The following is a 21,462-nucleotide window of genomic DNA, read 5'->3' on the forward strand; positions in this document are numbered from 1 at the left end:
TGGTTGCTTAGCCGTGTACGACAGACGGCCTCGGGCCTCTGAGCCACGTCTCTGGAGGAACGGGGGAATTCGCAGGCCCCCACAGACAGAGATGTTCATGGGGTTTCAAAGGGCTTGCTCAGAGACACGAGCAGAATGTTCTCCCTGCTTCCAGCAGGCAGCTCTTGGGCTGGGCACCTGTGGCTGGCAGGGGGAATGTGCAGCCAGCATGCTCCCGGCATCCCTGGGTAACCCAACAAAGCAAAGAGCTAGCGCCGGGGGCCCGGCAGCGACACGGCAGCTGGTCCGAGTCAGAGGGACTGGAAGGGGGAGGGGAGAGAGATAGGGAAAGGTGCTGGCATGCGGGTACTTGGATGGCGGTCCCGGATTGCCTTCTGCCTCTTGGACTGGTCTCTGGAACTCATTTCTCCCTCCTGGGCAGCACCTTAACCCCCCGGGGATTGGACCTGACTTCCGGGCGCTGCCTGTAACAGTGGCCTCTCTCTAGGTGGGCCGCCTTTCCTCTACTCTCCCACCATGGGGAGTGACGTGAGCCCGGGGCTCTTCAGGATCAGGACACCTGGGATCTAGCCGAAGTTACCCTGGCCCAGTCACTGGACCCACTAAAGACGTCGGGTCACAACATCGACTGTAACCTGTTTCTGGGGGTGCTCCTACTTTCTTTCCACACTCTTCCATTTAATCCTCCTGATGCTGCTGTGAGTTTTACAGAAGGAAAACCTGAGCATTTTCTTCTTGAAAATCTGCCCCAAATCTGCAGCCTGGGACTGGGTTGGGCTTTGCCAGCTATATCCAACAAAGCAAAGCCAGGCCCCCTGTCACTCCTGCCTCTATTCAAATGTGATGGGTTTCCCTCTCCAACACGGCTGTCCCCCGTCCCCTTGTGTAGCATTCCGTTACTCCCTTGCTAACATGAGCCTGCCCCAGGGGAGCCTCAGGATATCCCTGTCTCTCCCTCCTATAGGGTAGTGGCTGCTGCCTCTGCCTTCTTGAGCCCCGCTCCTGAGCTTAGGGCGCTCAGTCCTTCCCTGGAGTCCTGCCTCAGTGGGAACCCTCATCCCTGAACTTGCAAATGGCCCCGACACAGCAGTGGGGTATATATGATGAAAGGGTGCTGGGAGGGCTGAAAAACTTACATTTTTTTCCTTCTTAGTTAAAAAAAAAAAATCACAACTTAATTTTTTCCTGATTATAGAAGTGATAAGTACTTATGATGAATATACTCATTGTTACAGAAACACATCAGTAGAAGGGGATGGCCGCATCTGGAGCTCTCCTACCCCTGATGCCGTGAGGGACAGGAACCCTTCATGGCTCTGTGGGTCAGAGCCAGGCTGCGTCTGAGTCCCACAAGCAGGGCTGGCATCCCCGTTCCAGCTGTGTGATTCTGTGGAAGTGATTTAGCCCGAGTCTCAGTATCCTCGTCTACAAAAAGAAGAAAATCAGAGCAGCACCTTGGGTGTATCTTGGAGGCTGAACGACAGTGGGTGAACAGTGCCGTGCAGGGAGTCCCACACATTTCTAGTGTGTGTGCCCAGGAAATATTACTTGGCATTGAGGAGAGTCTCTGGGTTTTTGTTTGCTGGTTTGCCTTCCTCATATTTTTAAACACTAAACATGAGATCATATTACATATATACTATCTTTCACTTCTGTTTAAACTTAATTTTGGAGGCATCTAACTTTTTATAATATTCCATTGTTTAGGTGTGTTCTAACTTACTTATACCTGTAGGATGTACATCCGTTCCCTATTGTAAGTAAGGTCTCAATAAATAGCTTCTACCTAAATCTTTGCTCATCCTTTTAGCTGTCTCTCTTGTACAAACTCCTGGGTGTGGAATTTTAGGTCAAAGAGTGTGCTTGCTTTGGCATGGAACAGATTTTGCCAAATTGCTATTCCCACGAGCTATCCACTTACCATGTTGCAAAGCCCTCCTCTCTCCTGCAGGCTCGTACATATTGTCCTGCGGACACTTCCTTTCTCCTGGATCTCAGAGTTGAAGACAGCCTAACCGTGGCCTCCCAGAGATACTGGGCAGTCCTCCTTCTGGCTCATCCTACTGCTAACCTCTACCAAGCCATCCCTGTACCTGTGTAAGTCCAAGGGCTTTCCCCACGGCATCTTATTTGATTCTATCTCATGGGATAGGAAGCAAAGTTATAACAGCACTGTCGGGGATGTGAGGGCCAGAGAGGTCAAGCAATTGGTTTAGGGCCCCTAGATGGATGGATGGAGAGCCAAGATGAGAAGCCAGTGCCCTGCCTTCTTGCTGAGTACCCTTCCCACCATATCGCTGTTACCCAAAGATGGTGATATAAGTCTGGGTGAAGGAAGTTTTGTCAGATATGAACTGATGCCACTCAGTTATTTAAAATACCTACTATGGGCCAGACACTGGGTCTAGAGATAGCTGCCAGGGAGCTCACAGTCCAGTGGGGAAGACAGGCCACCCCTTGGGTCATGTCAGAGTGAGGAATCCAGAGCCAAGCCAGGACTGACGTTGGGGTGGACCCTAGCCAGCACAAGGGAGCTCAGGTAAGGCTGCATGTGGGCTGGCCAGATGAAGGAAAGGCGTTTCAAGAAGTGTGAACAGTGTGCTTCCAAAGATGACTTGACATATGAGCATAGAGCTTGTGAGTAGTTCCATATGGCTGGGCACACACATCTGTGTGGACATCTGTGGTTTGCTCTGCCCCACATCCATTCTCCTTCTAGATAGAGGCCCTGGACTCTCCTCTGGGGAATTGGCCCAACCTCACTTTCCTGTCTCCAGGATGGGCAAGGAACCAGCAGGCCAGTGAGACTCAACTTGGGGACTTCAGCAGGAATGATGGAAAAGACAAACTCTCTTTCCAGTGGGATGCTGGGTATTTCCACAAGAGAAAGCCTGCCCGGATGAAAGCAGAGTCAAGGGACTGAGAGAGATGGAGGCCAGAGGAGATGGATTAGTCCCCTGGATCCAGCCAAGCCTGAAAGGTCCATCCTGGAATTTCCACTGTGTGAGCCAACTGATTCCAATTTTTCACTGAAATCAGATTGACTAGGAATTGGGTCATCTGTAACTAAGAGTGCAGACTAAGGCAATGGGGCAAGAGGACAGGGGGAGGGTCGACGGACAAGCAGGGGTCAGCTCACAGAGGCAGGTACAGGCAGGCTATGGAATTCAACATTTAACCAGCCACTAGGACCAGGGAAGATTCTAACTGCAAACCTGGAGAACTTTGATCGTCTGACTGTGCCTTTTAGCAACAAAATCTCTCCTGGCTGAGAGAAATAGAGTGAGAAAAAAAAAAAATCAATGACTCTTCCAGAAATTTCAGAGCCTTCAGAATACCTCTTCTAGGGTTTTCCCTCAGGATAGATGGCCTACTCTGGAATAGGAGCCAAAGTATTAATTCATCAGTCCCGATGGTACATATCAATTTATCTTAATTTCTGAAAATACACTTGAGCCTTTCAGACCATTCTCTTTTCTCTGTCACCAAGAAGAAAACGGGTCTCAGCAGAGATGAAGCAGAGGGAATACCGCCCTTTCAAAACGTTCCGCTCTGGCTGAAATGGAACACCTAGCATCACAGGGAGGCATCTCTGGCACATGAATGGGCTTTCCTGTCCCCTCAGCATGGCGGGCAGGCCTTCCGCGGGGGCTTGGGGGACAGTGCGCTGGAGATGAGCCATCACGGGCTCTGGGAACCCACACTCTCCAAGCCAGGAGAGAGAAAACTGAGGGAGGCCAGTCTCCCAGACCTGGGCGCCTCCTCATTACACAGAACACTTTCCCCTAGAGAAGAGAGACATTAATTGGATCAAATGAAACAGGAACCAGCCTCCTTTCCCCTCCCGGGTGAGAGACTTCCAATATGGCTTCATTACCGAGTCTTTTGTAAATAAACTGTGTGGAGAAAAATGCCATTTGTTCTGCTGTAATTGCCTGATGAGCATCATTAGATGGGTCTTTGAAACCCACAGAATGAAGTCTTTTTGGGTTTAGGAATTCCTTTGTGCAAAGCCTTCTCTGTTCAGTCTTCTCCAGGGAGGGCGTTTCTGAACCGGGACTTCTTGACCATGGGGGTTGGTTTCTGGCCAGTGACACAATGGCTCCGTTTGACACACCGACACAAAGTTATTGAGTGCCTTGTCTATGTCAGGCAATCCTTTAGGGACCTGGGATACAGCAGTGAGTGAAACACACACACATTTCTATCCTACTGCCATTTCCATTCTGGTGAGCACTCAGAACACAGGTGTGCCCATTTCTGGGCACACAGTTGGTAGGAAACTTCATAAGTCAAGATTGTTTGCCGGATTGAAGAATTGTGAGGTTACAACTCTTTGGATTCCCTGTGTGTGGTTTCACTGTACCCATAAAGATGTGACATTTGGAAACGAGACTGCATGGCCTAGGGATAGGAAATGAATGACATCTATGCCATCACTTGTTAGGCCTGCACCCATGGCAGACATCACTAATCAATCACTGCCTTTCCTGATTAGCTTGGCTGCAGCTTTGGAATACACAGTGACATAGTGCTGGGTAGCCCCTATCCCTGAGCAGATTGGAGTTGGCTGTGAGAGGAAACCTCTTGGCTATTTCTTACTTAGACTGTCATTAATTCACTTCACTGAGAGGCTGTAGAATATCTCAGTAAACTAAGAATAACCCCAGGAGCGGGGCAAAAACAGATGAAAGGGGGAAAGACTGTGGTCAACTTCACAGGCTTGTTTTCCTCTCAAGTGTCCTTCTCTCCCTCTCCTGTCTCCACAGAGGCCTAGGAAACATGGCAGGTCAGAGTGCGGGCTCTGCAGTCAGGCACACCTGGGGCCAGGTCCTGGTTCCATTACTCCACCTATGTGGGGCCTTGGTTTGAGCCCCACTTCCCTGCCTGTGAAATGGGCATAATGATGACATCACTCTGCTAGGGATGCTGGGAGGATGAAATAAGCCAGCACGTGTGAAGGCCTTGGCACAGTGTCCTGTCAGCTATGAGCAGGGCTGAAACCCAGCTGTTGCACATCAGAGGGGACAGAGACCTGTTTGCAGCTGGCGATCACTCTGACTGGTTGGTGCCTGGACCCTCACTGCCATTAAATACTTCGACTATCAGCCCTGGACACGACTGTTAGTTTAGGGGCCGGGCCCCTTACGGGAGACAGCTCAGAACTCCGGAGAACAGACACAGATCGCCCTTCAAACCAAAATAATGTGGCAGAATTCCAGGTTGTTTTCTTGCTAAGGAAGGGCTTACGTTCCCCGGTTCTGAACGGCTCAAGCAGTAGTGCGCGCAGTGACAGTAATGATGTCGAGAATGAAAACAGACTTTGGGATGTTGTTCAGGAGCACCCAACCAGCATGGTCACATTTAGTTTTCTGCTCGGCCCCACGAGGATTCAAATATCATTGAGCTCACTTTGTGGAAGCAGGAACTGAAGCTCGGAGAGGTGAGCCTTCCTTATCCAAGATCACACAGCTGGTCGGAAGAGGCAGAGCTGGGATGTGACCCCATCACCGAAGTCTCAGTCACTGAGACAATGGTCTCTTGCATAAAAAGTTGGTGCCCAAGCTAGGCGCGGGGGGCGCATTGGGGTTGTGTTTTCCCAGCAATGCTGCTACTGGCCATCCCCTGTGGGCAGGGATATGCCCTCCCAGGGCTCCTGGGGATGTTAGCAGCAGGCCCTGGCTGGCCCCAAGGGCACAGAGTAAGCTAACCCTTTCCTCAGAGGGGCCAAGCCTCTCTTCTTCACCTGACTCAATGTGGAATCCTACAAGTGAAGGAGAGAAAGTGGCCCTAGAAGTCTGGGTAGCTAACTAGTAACCACCATTTCCCTACTACCATGGTCCAAGCTTCTAAAGCACATGGGCTGGTGTAGGGTAAATGTTTATTCACTGGATCTTTTTTTTTTTTTTTAAACATTTGTTGTTGTTGTTGTTGTTTAATTATTTTAGACAGAATATGTGCGTGCACCCACCCATGTAAGGGAGCAGGGGGAGGAGCAGAAGGGGAGCGGGGAAAGAATCTCGAGCAGATTCCCCGCTGAGGGGCGCCTGGGTGGCTCAGTGGGTTAAAGCCTCTGCTTTCGGCTCGGGTCATGATCCCAGGGTGCTGGGATCGAGCCCCGCATCTGGCTATCTGCTCCGTAGGGAGCCTGCTTCCTCCTCTCTCTCTCTCTCTCTCTCTCTCTCTCTGCCTACCTGCGATCTCCCTCTGTCAAATAAATAAATAAAATCTTAAAAAAATAAAAAAAGATTCCCCGCTGAGCGCAGAGCCAGATGTGGGGCTTGACTGCTGGGCCCAGGGAACATGACCTGAGCCCAAACCAAGGGTCGGACGCTTAACCAACTGAGCCACCCAGGCGCCCCTCACTGGTTCTTTAAAAAATTCTACCAATTCTTGCTGGTTGTGGCCCCAGGTTGTATGTTAAGCACTTCTAAGATATTACTTACCTCATTCAATCTTCACAACAGGTCTGTATGGTAGGTAGTATCATTACTCTCTTATTTCAGATGAGGAAAGAAAGCTAATGGAACTTGGCCCACATCACTCCTGAGAAGTGGAGCTGGGATTTGAAACCACACTGAGAAGTGGAGTTGGGATCTGAAACCACACTTTTCTAAGAGTCCACAACTTGGGCTCTTGACCACGACTGATCTCTATGGCCCACTCCAGCAGTGGTGGATACAAAAAGGAAAACCTGAGAGGTGTGGCCAGGAAGCACTCAGGCCACCTCAGGATCTGGGAGGCCAGAAGACTTCCTTGGAGCACAGGACTCCCTTAAACCTGTTTATTCTGCTTGTCCTGGTTTCGGTTCCCTCAGCTGGTTCGCTGTGTGTCTCACTGGGAGACATGACACCATCCTCACCGGAAGTGAGACCTGTCTTATTCTAACGCTGCCGTCCTAAGAAGTGGCCAGTGTAAGAGCCGTGGTTAAGGCCGGTCTATGGCAGCCTGAGAAGGCACCCCATGTCCACTATCACACACAATAAGGAGTGGCCCATGGCCCCCAACTTCTTCACTTAAGCAATAGGAGCTGCAGAACCCTGAGGGTCCAGGCTTTCCAGGCTCAGGACAGATGCCAAGGGGTGCGGCAGGGGGAAGAGGGCATCCAAGAAGGCGGCTCACCTTGAATGAGATTTCATACTGCTCCCCTCCCCAGATCTCCAGGCCTGGGTCATACCCGCCCAGTTCCCAGAACCATTTTCGATCCACAGCGAACAGTCCACCGGCCATCACGGGAGACCTGTCAGGGAAGAAGAGTGTGGTGTGAAAACCAAACGCCCCAGCTGCGTCCTCTGAGTGTGAGCGGACACTGCTGCTCCCCCAGGATGGTGTTGCACACTGCCCTGTGAACGCAGCCCACATGTCTAGCGGGGAATCCAAGGCCCTTCCAAGGGAGGGCTCAGGCTGTCTTCTATCTTGGCCGTAACAACCCTTCTTAAATGCTACCTTTTAACTGAACTGATCCAAAGCTCTTTTCAGCCCTTACTTGCGAGAGGAAATCCTAGGGACGTGGGCTTTGCAGCTTCGTTGGCCATGCCTCTCTGGTTCTCCCATGCATTCAATTGTCTCAATCAGGTCCCTCCAAGCCTGTCTGGGTGTGGAATCTCTTAGAGAGAAGACAAAAACACAGCTTGCTGGACCCTACCCCAGACCTATGAAGCAGTCCCTAGGGGATGAAGCCTAGGACTGTGTGTTTTCAGACAGGCTCCTTGGGTGATTCTCAGTCAGCCCAGCACTGGACATCTACTCTGCTGAGAGTTTGCAGAAGAAGAGTCTCTGTTCTCTCTGTTAAATTGGGATACAGCTAACTGCACACATTCACTGCCTCATTGCTCTAATCACTGAGTGCCAGCTGAGCTGTAGATGCTGGGGGAATGTGGAGGTAAATCAGAGTTGACCTGGGACTTCAGGGGATGCTAGTGTGGGTGGGCAGCCTCGTCAGGATAGTAGGATCCAGAAGACCGGTGCGAGGTAACAAGGGCCTCTGGCAGGTGCAGAGAGCACTATGGGAACACCAAAGGAGGGACTGTCTGCTTCCAGATCTTGGGAGGTGAGGAGGGAGGCTGGGGTAAGAGTCAAGGAAGGGTGCTTGCAGGGTGGCATTCGAGGTGGGTTTGGACAAGTGGGAAGTGAAGGGAGGAGAAGGAACCCTGGAGAGGAAAACCCCAGGAGCAGGAGCACAGGGATGATAAATTGGGGCACCATGGGCAACAAGACGTCAGCACAACATCATGCCAAGCCCAAGGGGGATGCCAGACTGCAGCCCGCCTGCATCCCCCCACAGTGTCTCACAGGCCTGATCCTTGAGAGGGCTACCAGTATTTGCTGAGGGAAGATCTCTCAGAGTTGCCATGTCCTTGTCAGGCTCCACTAAAAAACTCCAAACCCTGAGACCAGATAACATTCCAGCAGCAACTTCCCACCACCTCCTGGCCTTGGGAACTGCAAGCTCATGGAAATTGGGCTGATTGAAAAAGAACGTAGCTAACCTACATGACTCCCAAGCTTCCCTTAGCAGGTGAGCCTTGACAGCAGAGGAGGGACTCCTTTCAAAGAAGAGCCCCTTGAATATTCACTGAAGGCTCAAATGTGGCAGGTGCTTGCCTGAACTAATTTTTTAATAAGACGGCTACTCCTCGTGTTGACCTCCTGAGATAGGCCTTGTCCTTCTCACCCTGCTGATGCATATAGAAACCAGAGCACAGACAGGTAACTTGCTCAAGGCTTCACAGCTACCAAGAAGGTTTTGAATCTTGAATCTTTGCCAGAACTCACACCCCTCAGGGCCACAAAACAAGTCTTCCTGTCAGGCAGGAGCCATTAAGAGGCAGGTGATGCGTGACCAGGACAGGGGATCAGGGTGGGGAAGCCAGTCCTCCAGCTTCCTCTCTCCTTTACCTTTGGTGGGATCTGAGACAAAGCGTTTAACCACTTAACCCTGTGTCGCCTGGTACAGCAGCCACAGGCCACGTGCAGCTGCCAAACACCTGGAATGTGGCTACTCTGAACTGAGATGTGTTGGAAGCGTAAGATAAGCCCCGTATTTCCAAGACTTAGTGTGAAAAAAAAATAGGGAAGGCCTCATTAATAAATTCAGGGGCTCCCGGCTGGCTCAGTCAGTGGGACTTGCAACTCTTGACCTTGGGCTTGAGAGTTTGAGCTCCATGCCAGATGTGAGATGACTTAAAAAGAAAATCTTAAAAAAAAAAACAAACCCAATTTCGAAGTGTGGGTCACATGTTAAAATGAGACTATTCTAGGTATACTGGGTTACACAGAGTATATTACAAAAATGAATCTTAGCTGCTTCTCTTTACCTTTTTTATGTGGTCACTAGGAAATTTGAAAGTACTTATGCGGCTCGCATTATATACGGATGGTGCTGACTGCACACCTCTGGGCTGCTCTGCCCATCTACACAATGAATGCATAGCTGTGTTTCCAAGCTCGCATTGCCATTATATTTCTGAAAGTACCCAGTATTATGAAAAATAAGGTGTCTGGTATCAACTTTCCTTTGTCTCTTGCAGGTTGTGCGGTTTGGGGTTTTTTTGGCAGGAGCCGCAAATACCCCGCTTGGAGGGGCAGGGAATGTTTTGGAGCCTTGTGGTTCATGGGAAATCAAACCCAAGACTCTGTACAGGGAAATCAGCCTGGGTGGAAACCAGGGTCAGAGGCCAAGGAGCTGCTGTGGAACCGGGAGGATATTAGCCTTAAGGCATTTAGATGCTGGAGGCTCGCCTCCAGAGGGAGGCCTCCCCTCCGGCCCCATCTGTTTTCTGCTGTGTTCAGCAACAATGAGAACAATTCCGTTTCTAGTGTCTACCACTCGCTTTCCCGACATCATCTCCGACTCTCAGAAAGCTCTATCCCTAGTCCCCCTTTCAGATGGAGAAATCTGAAATTCAGAAATGCTACCTTCTCTGCTCAAGGGCAGGCACTAAGTGGACGAGGCTCGGTTCCGGCGGGGGCTGCCACCAAAGCCCGGGTCCTTTAAACATCATCCTACTGCCCTGTGCCTGAAGACTGCCCGCTGGCTGGCCCCGTGGAGGGGTGTGCAGAAAATGACCCGGATTTTTCCAGTGGCCTCCCCCTGGATTTTGTCCAAGTACAGTTACAGAAAAAATACTTCTGGAAAGAATCAGGATACAACAGGTGGAGAGTTGCTCAGGAAGTATCTAGGCCAATGGCTCTCAACTGTGGCTGTACACCAGCAGCATCCCCTGGGGCTTTAAGGAGCATGGATACTGAATCCCAGCCCCAGAATCCAGTGCAACTGGGCTTGGGGGTGCTGGTGGGTTTTGTTTGTTTGTTTGTTTGACAAACTCCCCAGGTGACACCAGTGTGCAACCAGGGTTGAGCACCACTGCCCTAGGGCAGGCCTGATGCCTACTGGGAGACACGGGGGAGAGCCCCGGAGGAAACCAGAGGTGGTCTCTGCCACTAAGCAGCTGTGGGGAATGGACTTACCCCTTCCTCATCCTGCACTGAGAAGATGAACATGAGAGACCCATCTTTACGCACATTTCAAACGTAGGGCCTACAAGTCAGCTTACAGTACCAGTTCAAGCCAAAAGGGGTTCTGGTTACCCCGAAAAGTCCGTTTTCTGTAGCCCATGTCAGCTTGGGCATGTCTCATGTCCTCTGTGAGCAGCAGGATCTGCATCGGGCAAAGGTGGAGAACCATACCCCACCCAGGGCACCTTGGTGAAGACTGTGTGTGGACAAGTAATGACCCCCTTCTCAGATGGGAAGCGTGAGGCACAGGGAAGCTGGGGTTCACTGGGGTTAAACTGTGCTTAGGCAGGTGTGGTACACAGGATAATAGTCCCCAAAGAAGCCAATGCCTACTTCCTGGAAGCTGGGAATAGGTCATCTTTGCAAAGGGACTTCGCAAATATAATTAGGTGAAGGATCTGAGATGGGGAGATTGTCCTGGTGGTCCCAGTGCAATCACAGGGGTCCTCGGACATGAAAGGAGGGCCAGAGTGAGAGAAGGGGATATGATGATGAAAGATGGATGGAGGAGGGTGGAGTGGGAGGGGAGAGGGATTGAGGGGGAGGGGTGGGGGGAGAGAGGGAGACTTGGAGGTATTATGCTGCTGACTTTGAAGATGGAGAAAGGAGCCAAGAGCCAAAGGATGTGAGCAGCCTCTAGAAACTAGAAAGTGCAAGCAAATGGATTCCTCCTTAGAGCATCCAAAGGGGACACAGCCCTGCCAATACGGTGACTTTAGCTCAGGAAGACTCCTTTTCAGACATCTGAGCTCCAGAACTTTAAGAGAATAAATATGTGTTGTTTTAATAAGTCAGTAAATCTGTGATCATTTATAATTAGGAAACTAATACAGCCAGGAAGCTGGGTATTGGCTTTCCACAGGTTTTTCCACACCTCCAGCAGGGGAGCCAGAGTGGCCCACAGGACAGCACAGGATGGGCGCCTGAGAGGCCGTGGCTCTAATTCTGGTCTGGTGCTAACTTACTGTGTAAGTCAGCTGCACCCTCCCTTCCTGGGGCCTCAGTCTCCCCATCTGCAAGGGGCTGTAGTCCATTACCTAGTGGTCCCCTTGGCTTTCACATTCTAAGACATTACAGGTCCACTCCACACACTCCTGAACTTCTACCATGGGACAAGCTGCGATTTCCCGAACACTTCCCTAATATTTCCGAGAGGGTGTAACTAAAGGATGGGAGACCCGGCTCCAGAGGCAGACAGACCTGCGTGTCTATCTAGCCTTGACCCACTTGAGCTGGGAAAGCTGCCTCACCCCCTAGAGCCTTTGTGCCCCCGCTTGGACAAGATGGAGAATAATTCTGACTACCTGTGGTTGTGGGGGGTTAAAGAGGACCTGCACGCAACGTGCTCAGCACTCAGCTGGCACTTAGCAAGGGTTCAGCCTCTGCTGCTGGTGCTGCTGACAGGGATTACGATTGTGCATTAGACTTAAGGGACAAAGCCACTGGGCTCACCCCTATGGGCCGTCTGGCCAACCACAGACGTGGACAAGGAAGAGGTGGCCAGCTGGGAGGTCCCTGAGCTGAGGCTCTGGGACAGGCTGGGAGGGGCTGTGCTTCCTGTTGGGGATGTCGGCCCTGTCCCCATGCTCCACACTCTTGGGGGAGGGGGTGATCCTGAGTTGGGTGTGTTGGGAAGGGGTCACCGGGTCAGCCACTGGGACCAGCCTGGGTCACTTGTACTTACTCAAATGGGTCGCTGGGGTCAGCTTTCTGCAGTTCTGGAGGAATTGGGATCCGCTTATAGTACATCTCCCAGTCAAAAGCGCCCCGCATGGCATCCCCCGCCTGTGTTTCGTACCGGAAGTCATCGTGGTCAATCACGTCAATCATCGGGCACACGATGGTCTTGCGGTTCCGAGCGATACGGTCTGAAGAAGCCAAGAGATCCCCGTTAGGGAGGCGGGACGGGGGAGCAGCTAAGAGCACAACCCCGCTCTGCAGCTTACTCACATTTTTAATGTGCCCTGAGTGAATTCTCTGAACACTGGAATTTGAGAATCCCAAGAAGAAGGGAGAGTGCAGGCTTTAAGAAAGATGGGCCAGGCCTCCCATCCCAGCCCTGCTGCCTGTGAGCTACATAAATAATGTCTCTGAGCCCCAGTGTTCTTTGTGAAACAGGGAGAAGGGGCTCCGAGTCTCAGGTGGCTGAGTACCAAACACCATGACAGCTAGAGGCGCTCAGCACGGTTGCCTGTAATGGTCAGCACTATGGTGGAGAGAGGCTCATTTTCTTCGGGGAGACCTCCTGTCCTGGCCTGTCAGGCTCTCCCTTGCAGGTCTTAACCTTGACTTGTGGCCCAAAGTAGTCAGGCATCCCGGCACGTGTCGCTGAGAGTTTCTCAGAACTTCCTAGCTACGGTCGGTGGCTGAGTGGCCCTCCCTGTGAGAGTTCAGCTCAATTCTTCCAATGGTGGCAACTACTGAAGAGGGAATGGGCTATGTCATGAGTCCCTCATGACCTGACACATGCAAGCGGGGCCTGGCAGACCTCTGCTCTGCAGGAATTCTCTAGGCTAGGGGATTCAAGATGGTGGGTGGGCTCCCTAACTGGATGGCCTTTCATGGTCCCCTTTCAGTCAGGAAGAAGCTGATTCACTCTGCTCAACCTACCAACCAGAATTTTAAGCTTTGGTTGGCTTTGTTCTTCAATGTTCCTTCTGCGAAGAAGCTGGGGTGTGCCAGCGATCGGGGAAGATGATCTGCCATAAGGGGCAAATGGGCTGTGCTTAGGGGCCTGTCTGCTTGGGCCAGCAGTCAAGTTCAAGGCTTGGAGAGTGGACCCTGGTAGGGCCAGTGGAGGCTGGCAGCTGCCTAGGGTTCAGGCTTCATCAAACAGAGTTTTCTTCCAGGAGAGAAAGCAGTGTTTTGGCCTTTTTCTAAGCTGCAAGATACGATCCATAGGTGGTTCATGAAACTGATTCAGTGTATCTGTAAAATGAACCAAACAAGAATACTGACTGTCAGGGTGCATTCCAAGTGAAAAATAACTTCTTCAGGAAAAGTATTTTAATCCTGCTGCATGGGTGTGTGTTTGAGTACCGGATTGAGATGTCCAGTGTATTTCTAACTGTGGTACATGATCAAAACAGATTGAGAAATGCTCCTTTCGGCAGCGTGTCCTCTGGCTGCCAGTGCCAGTGCACCCACGCTGTGTTTAAAAGCCCGCCAGGGCTGCCCCTGCCCCAGCTGCACTGAATCAGAATCTCTGGGGGTGGAGCCTGCGTCTGCCTGGTGAATGGGATCCCGAGTGATGCTTAGTGAAGTCGAAGAAACTTCTCCAAGGAAAGATCTAGAGAAGTGCTTCCCAATTATTCAGGGCCGTGCAGGGGATTTCACTCCTACGAAGGCTCTGGGCCCAGGACACAGGGCTCTGCTGGAGGTTGGCTTATTGTGGGAGGCGGTAGGTCAAGGGTGGCATCGGACAGACAGTATTCTTGGGTGCTGCACTCGCTGGGGGACAGAATGTCTAGGTCCAGACCCTGGTGTCATCACCTACGTGCAGCAGTACCTTGATAGTTATCTGATGTCTCTGAACCTTGGTTTCCATGCCGACAAAATGGAGAAAGACAGCACCAGTCTCCTGGGGTCCCTGTGAAGACCGAGTGGGACAGTGGGGCCAACACGCTCAAGCCAGCCTCTCACACATGCGCACATCCCATCAGCACGCCGCAGACATGGTCTGTGACCAGGCTTGCGGAAAGAAGCTCAGAAGCTGGGCATCTCCCTCGTTCTCTTGGCGCTTTAGCTTTCTCATTTGTTGTATGTGGATAATAACGCCTGGCCTGTCTGCTTTACCCCATACCCGTCAAATTCAAATGTGGCTGTGTCGTTAAAAAGCTAAGGGACTAGCAGAGCCATGCGGATGATGATGATGATGATGATGATGATGACGACGATGAGGAGAGTAGTCGTGGTGGAAATGAGGATCAACAGTGGCTTTCCTTTGGGGGGACTGAACCCTTCTCAGGCTCAGGAATGCCTCATCGCCACAGAAGGCAGAGTGAGCTACGCCAAGGAGGTGTTTGTTCCCGGTTTTGAGACAAAAGCCCTGATGCGCACTGTGGGCTGCTCGTCTGAACAGGGACAGACTTTTACTTCTATACCACCCGTTCTTGTTTCTATCGGAAAAATAAAAAATAAAAAGAGGGAGCATGTTTCTTCCATGTATTCTGCAGATTATGACAATTACCCTCATGTATTTCCATAGAAACAGAGTTAAGGGCTATTTAGGCTCCCAGCTCAGCTTCGCGCCCCACCACTTGCTTCTCTTTATGAGTCACTGGATAACCCAACAAATGGGTTCTTCTTCAGCATCGTCAATTAGGTGATTGATGGTGAGGCTTTTTTTCTTCCTCTTTCCCTTTTTCTCTTTCAGTAACGAGAGGCAGATGCAGACACTTCTTGGCTTAATTAAATAAACAGTGTACCAGAAAATTTGTGTTACATCCTTTTCCTAACCCGGTGGGATCCTGGACCCTTGGGGTCAGAAGCATGAGGTTCCACGCTGATCGGTGTCAGAGAACAGATTTGCTGGATTATCCCATTGAACTGTGTGGGTTTTGCTTCCAGTTTTCACCTCTGCTTGGTGGCCTAACCAGGGCCCCTCCAAGTGTGGTCCCTGGAGCAACAGTGTGGGCACTACCTAGGAGCTGGTTAGAAATGCAGCTTCTCAGGCTGTACCCCTAGATCTCCTAAGTCAGAGACTCTAGGGTGGGTCCAGCACTGTTTTTTTTTTTTTTTTTTTTTTAAGATTTTTATTTATTTATTCGACAGAGAGAGATCACAAGTAGGCAGAGAGGCAGGCGTAGAGAGAGGAGGAAGCAGGCTCCCCACTGAGCAGGGAGCCTGACGTGGGGCTCGATCCCAGGACCCGGGGATCATGACCTGAGCTGAAGGCAAAGGCTTTAACCCACTGAACCACCCAGGCATCCCTAGCACTCTGTTTTAAGGAGTCTTTCAGGTGATTCTGATGCAGGCTCACATTGACCCTAAACTTTAGTCCCCTTTGGTCCCCAGCTCTCTGTTGTGGACAGCATACCCACCCGTGTGTTAGGAGTTCAGCTTTTCTCTAGATTGACAATTCTTCTCTGATTTGCCTGTCCCTGTCCCTCCCCTGATTCCCAGTCTCAATGGGTCATTTCCTCGATGCCCTCCTGTTAACTCCAGCTCACCGCCTTCAGTGAATCTGAGCTCTGCAGAACTCAGACCTCTTCCTCAGCCAGCAATGAGGCACCTCACCGCCCAGAATCCAAACCTCATGCCTCCCTTCTGTCTGCAAGGCTGTGGTGGATGGCTGCTGGATCGTGCTACTCTGTCCACAGCCCTTCTCGGATAGCTGTCAGAAACTCTCCAGAGAGGAAAGGAGTTTAGGGAAGGCAGTGTGGTGTTGTGAGAGTGGACAGACTTTGAGGCCAGAGAGATGGTGACTTTGACACTTACGACCCTAAGGGAATAATACTGAGTCACCCGGTATCTCTGAAACTCAGTTTCTTCTACAATTCTGACCTGGCATGGTTTTGTGAGAACTGGAGATAATGCTTACAAGTTTCCTGGCTCGGTAGCAGTACTGTGAAGGTTAACTATTCTAAGTTGCTAGGATAATGTCCCCTACAGTTTGGTTCCTACCATAGACAGCCTTGGCTTGCTTTCCAATAAAGCTTGAAGTGATCTGGGGGAAGCAATCATGTAAGTAGATGTTAGTGTGCTGTAGTCACTTCCCCTCTCAGCTTTTTTCTTTATAAAATGAAGGGACAGGGCTTGAGTGAATTTTTAAGGTTTCTTTGGGCATTCCTGCAACCTGGGGGCACCTGAGCTGGCTGGCTGCATCTCAAGCATCCAAGGGAAGCCGTGCGGATGATCCCTGCAGAAAGCTGGGGCTACCTAGCCTTGGGAGGCCACTTACCGAGCAAGGGGGGGAGCCAGTTGACATTGGCTTCACAGTGCGAGTCTAAGAATGTGATCACATCTCCCGTTGCTGCCGAGGCCCCCAGCATTCGGGTCCTTATCAGCCCTTCCCGTTTCTTGGTTCGAAGAATCCTCACACTGGGGAAAAGAGCCATGTAGTCTTCAAGTGGCTTCTTCAGGTGCTCTGTGAGAGGGACAGAAGGGGACAGATGGGTAAGAACAGCTGCTTAGTGACCATTCTTGTCACCCCTCCCTTACGTGTGCACTGTACTTTATAGTTTAGACGCAGCTTTCCTGCTGGGTGCCTCGTTGGCCCTTACAGGCGGGATCAACACCTGTACGCCCTACATGGGAAAACTGAAGCTAAAAGTGGTCCAGGGACAGTGTTGGGCCTGGAACACACAGAGCTCATCTGTATGAGAAGGTGCGCAGCATGACTGGGACCTAGTCCCTCTCTTTCCGGAAACAGTATTCCGAAGTTGCTTTGTGAAACTGCCACCCCTTCTTCTTAGGAGGAGCTCACTCCAACTTCTGGAGCCGAGGGGCAGGAGCATGTGGCACGGGCCCAACCAATCAGGGCCTTTCATTTCCTTGCCTACAGTGTGACTGGTTCAGGGATAGCCACGTGACTCCAGTAGCTTCAAATAATGAACACTTGAGAATTTTTTTTTTTTTGTACCATGGAAAAATGAGGCCCTTGCGTTTTCCTAGAGTTGTTAAGTTGGTTGGCCATAAATCTGGAGGTGCTGGTGACAGCTTTGGCAAATGAGGTGATGAGAGGTGGGAAGCGGGGTTCCTGCTGGGACTGAAGTAAGTGTAAAAAGAGTAGAGATGGAAATGATCCTGATGGCAGTTTTGATTCCCCAGATCCGCCTGTGCCCCGGGCAGGCAGACTCCTACATGATCTTACTACATGTGAAACAAATTTCTCTTTTTGCTTATTCTAATGTGGGCTGGGTTTCTGCCTTCTGTTTGGTAAAGTTGTTCTGAATATATCTTGAAGGTAGTTTCTTTTTACTAAAAGTCCCAGACTTAACACTGGTGTCTCTTGATTTTATTTAAAAAATTTTTTAAAATTTTTTATTAACATATAATGTATTATTAGCCCCAGGGGTACAGGTCTGTGAATCGCCAGGTTTACACACTTCACAGCACTCACCATAGCACATACCCTCCCCAGTGTCCATAACCCAACCACTCTCTCCATACCCCCCGCTCCTCAGCAACCCTCAGTTTGTTTAGTGAGATTAAGAGTCTCTTATGGTTTGTCTCCCTCCTGATCCCATCTTGTTTCATTTTTTCCTTCCCTAACCCCCAAGTCCCCCATGTTGCCTCTCAAATTCTTCATATGAGGGAGATTGTATGATAATTGTCTTTCTCTGTTTGACTTATTTTGCTCAGCATAATACCCTCTAGTTCCATCCACGTCGTTGCAAGTGGTAAGATTTCATTTCTTTTGATGGCTGCATAGTATTCTATTGAGTGTGTGTGTGTGTGTGTGTGTGTCTGTGTGTCTCCCACATCCATTCATCTGTTGATGGACATCTAGGCTCTTTCCATAGTTTGGCTATTGTGGACATTGCCGCTATAAACATACAGGTGCACGTGCCCCTTCAGATCACTAATTTGTATCTTTAGGGTAAACACCTAGTAGTGTGATTGCTGGGTCATAGGGTAGCTCTATTTTCAACTTTTTGAAAAAACTCCATGCTGTTTTCCAGAGTGGCTGCCCCAGCTTGCATTCCCACCAAGAGTGTTGGAGGGTTCCCCTTTCTCCGCATCCTCGCCAGTATCTGTCATTTCCTGACTTGCTAATTTTAGCCATTCTGACTGGTGTGAGGTAGTACTTTAACGTGGTTTTGATTTATATTTCCTTGATGCCGAGAGATGTTGAGCACTTTTTCCTGTGTCTGTTGGCCATCTGTATGTCTTCTTTGCAGAAATGTCTGTTCATGTCCTCTGTCCATTTCCTGATTGGATTCTTTGTTCTTGGGTATCACTCTTAATGATGAAATACTAAATGCTTTTTATCCTATGGTCAGGATAAAGACTGTATCCTCTCTTACCACTTCCATTCAACACTGTACTAGAATTCCTAGCCAGTGGAACTGGCAAGACAAAGAAATAAAAGGCATAAAGATTGGGAAGAAAAAGGATACAGTATCTTTATTATAGATGAAAGGAAAATTCTAGAAAATCTATAGAGAAGCTAGAACTAATAGGTTCACTTAGCAGGGTATCAGGATACAGGTCAACTCTTAAAGAATTAATTGTGTTCCTATGTACTGGCAGATAAAAAAAGCAACTGGAAAATGCAATTAAAAATGAATACCATTGCAATTTGCAATTTAATGAAAAGAAATAAAAACTGTATACTTTGAAAACTGTAAAGCACTGTTGAAAGATATAAAAGACTAAAATAAATGGAAAGATAGTCCCTGCTCATGGATTGGATGACTTAATATTGTTAAGATGGCAATACCTCTCATATTGAGCTAAAGATTCAATGAGCTAAAAAAATCACAACTGAATGCTTTGCAAAAATTGGCAATTGACAAGCTGTATCCTAAAATTTATGGAACAGATCAAGGGATACAGGATGGCTAAAGCAATCTTTCAATTATTTATACATGAAAATCCATAGCAACACTATTCACAACAGTCAAATGGTGGAAAGAACCCAAGCTTCCATCAACTCATGAGTGGATAAAAAACTATGAAATATATCCATGCAATGGAATATTACTCAACCACAAAAAAGGAATGAAGTACTGATACAGCGTACAATGCAGATGTACCTCAAAATGATACACCAAGTAACAGATGCCAGACACAGAAGGTCACATATTATATCATTCCACTTGTATGAAATTCTAGGATAGGTAAATCCATAGAGACCACAAGCACATTAGTGATTACCGGAGACTGGGGCAGAAGGAGAAATGGGGAGTGACTACTTAATGGCTATGGGGTTTCCTTCTGATCAATCATACTATAACTAGGTGATGGTTGCACAACACTGTGAATGTACTAAATGCCAATGAACTGTATCCTTTAACATGGTTAATTTTATGTTATGTGAATTTTACCTCAATTTAAAAAAAATGGGTAAAAGATCTGAATAGGCACTTCTTCAAAGATGATACACAAATGACCAATAATCACACGAAGAGAAGTTCAACATCCTTATTCATCAGGAAAATGAAAATCAAAACCACAATGAGATACTACTTCACATCCACTAGGATGGCTATCATGAAATAGTCAGATAATAAATGCAGACTGAGAATAAGAATCTTCATATACTGTTGGAGAGAATGTAAAATGGTGCAGGCACTTTGGAAAAGAGTCTGGCAGTTCCTCAAGCAGTTAAGCAAAGTTACCATATTACCCAGCAATTCCACTCCTAGATAAATACCCAAGAGAAACGGAAACACATGCCCACCCAAAAATTTGTCCTCTGATGTTCACAGCAGCAATATTCAAAACAGCCTCAGAGTGGAAGCCATCCAAACATCCATCAGCTGATGAATGGATAAACAAATATATCCATACAATGGAATACTATTCAGCAATAAAAAAGGAAAGAGCTGTTGCAATAATACAGATGATTGTAAATCTTAAAAACAGTATGCTGGGTTGAAGCAGTCAGAAACATAAGTCTAGATATTATATAATTCTATTTATGTGAAATTTATAGAAAAGCAAAATTATAAGGACAGAAAGAAAGTCAGCAGTTGTCTGGGGCTGGGCGGGGAGTGGGGACTGATTGCAAACAGACACAAGGGAGCTTTCTGGAGTGATGGAAACATCTAAAACTGGATTATAGTGATAGTTTCACAACTGTGTAAGTTCACCTAAGAACACACTGAACTGCACACTTAAAATGGGTGATTTTTACATTATGTAAATTGTATCTGGTTAAGGCTGTTAAATTAAAAAAAAATGTATTCCTATGTACTGGCAAAGAACAATTGGGAAGCACAATAAAAATACCCTTTATAAAAGAGCTTCCTATAGTTAAAGACCCAAATAAATGGAGACATAAATCATACATATAGATTGGAAGACTCCATATTGTTAAAGAGTCAATTCTCTTCCAATTTGTCTATAGATTGAATGCAATCCCAATAAAATCACTGCAGGTTTTGAAACTGACAACTTGCAAAGAACCTAGTATAGTGAAAGCAATCTCGGAAAAGAACAAAGTTGAAGGATTCACACTGATTTCAAAATGTATTATAAAGTCAAAATAACAACACAGTGTAGTACTGGCAAGGGATAAACAAAAGTATCAATAGAATAGAATAGAGAGGCCAGAAGTGGACCATATATATATATATATATATATCGTTGACTGATTTTTGACAAGGCCACCAAGGCAAATTCAATGAGATATTATAGAATTTTCAAAAATGAGAAGTGAGTGCTCGCTTCGGCAGTACATATACTAAAAATGTGAAATGAAACAAATGAGCAAAGAAAAAAAAAGAGAAAGACAAACCAAGAAACAGACTGAACTACAGAGAACAAACTGCTGGTTACCTGAGGGAAGGTGGGCGGGGGGAGGGGGTGCAGAGACAGGGGAAACAGGTGATGCGGAGGAAGAGTTCACTTACAATGAGCAACGAGTCATGTATAGAATTGCTCATCACTGTATTGTATACCTGGAACTAACAGAATACTGTATGCTAACTCTACTGGAATGGAAACAAAAAACTTAAAAAAAAATAAGACATGTGCTAGCATAACTGGACAGACACATGAAAAAAGACAAACCTCAACCCCTACCTCATACCATACACAAAAATAATTTTAGATGGATGGCCGGTTTAAACATAAAGGCTAAAGCTATAAAGCTTCTTGAAGAAAACATAGGAGAATATCGTTGTGAACTTGGGGTAGGGAAAGATTTCTTAGGATATAAAAAGCACTAGCCCATAAAAGAAAAAAAAAACTGATAAACTGGACTTGATTAAGAACTTGATCTTCAAAAGATACCAGTAACAAAATGACAAGGCAGGCAACAGTCTGGGAGAA

The 21,462-nt window shown here is 48.3% G+C and overlaps 1 protein-coding gene across 3 annotated transcripts in view; it reads right to left on the reverse strand.

The window, feature by feature from the left end:
• Positions 1-21,462, reverse strand: part of GALNT10 (polypeptide N-acetylgalactosaminyltransferase 10) — a 212,837-nt gene that overhangs the window by 27,725 nt on the left and 163,650 nt on the right. For all 3 annotated transcript variants that reach the window (XM_044230885.1, XM_044230894.1, XM_044230902.1), the window contains exons 5-7: positions 16,421-16,606; positions 12,203-12,386; positions 7,123-7,240 (exon numbers count right to left, since the gene is read on the reverse strand). In XM_044230885.1, coding sequence (XP_044086820.1) covers positions 7,123-7,240; positions 12,203-12,386; positions 16,421-16,606 — 488 coding nt within the window. The remainder of the gene's footprint in view (positions 1-7,122; positions 7,241-12,202; positions 12,387-16,420; positions 16,607-21,462) is intronic.

The sequence above is a fragment of the Neovison vison genome, chromosome 1, assembly GCF_020171115.1.
Source record: "Neovison vison isolate M4711 chromosome 1, ASM_NN_V1, whole genome shotgun sequence".
Classification (NCBI taxonomy): Eukaryota; Metazoa; Chordata; class Mammalia; order Carnivora; family Mustelidae; genus Neogale; species Neogale vison.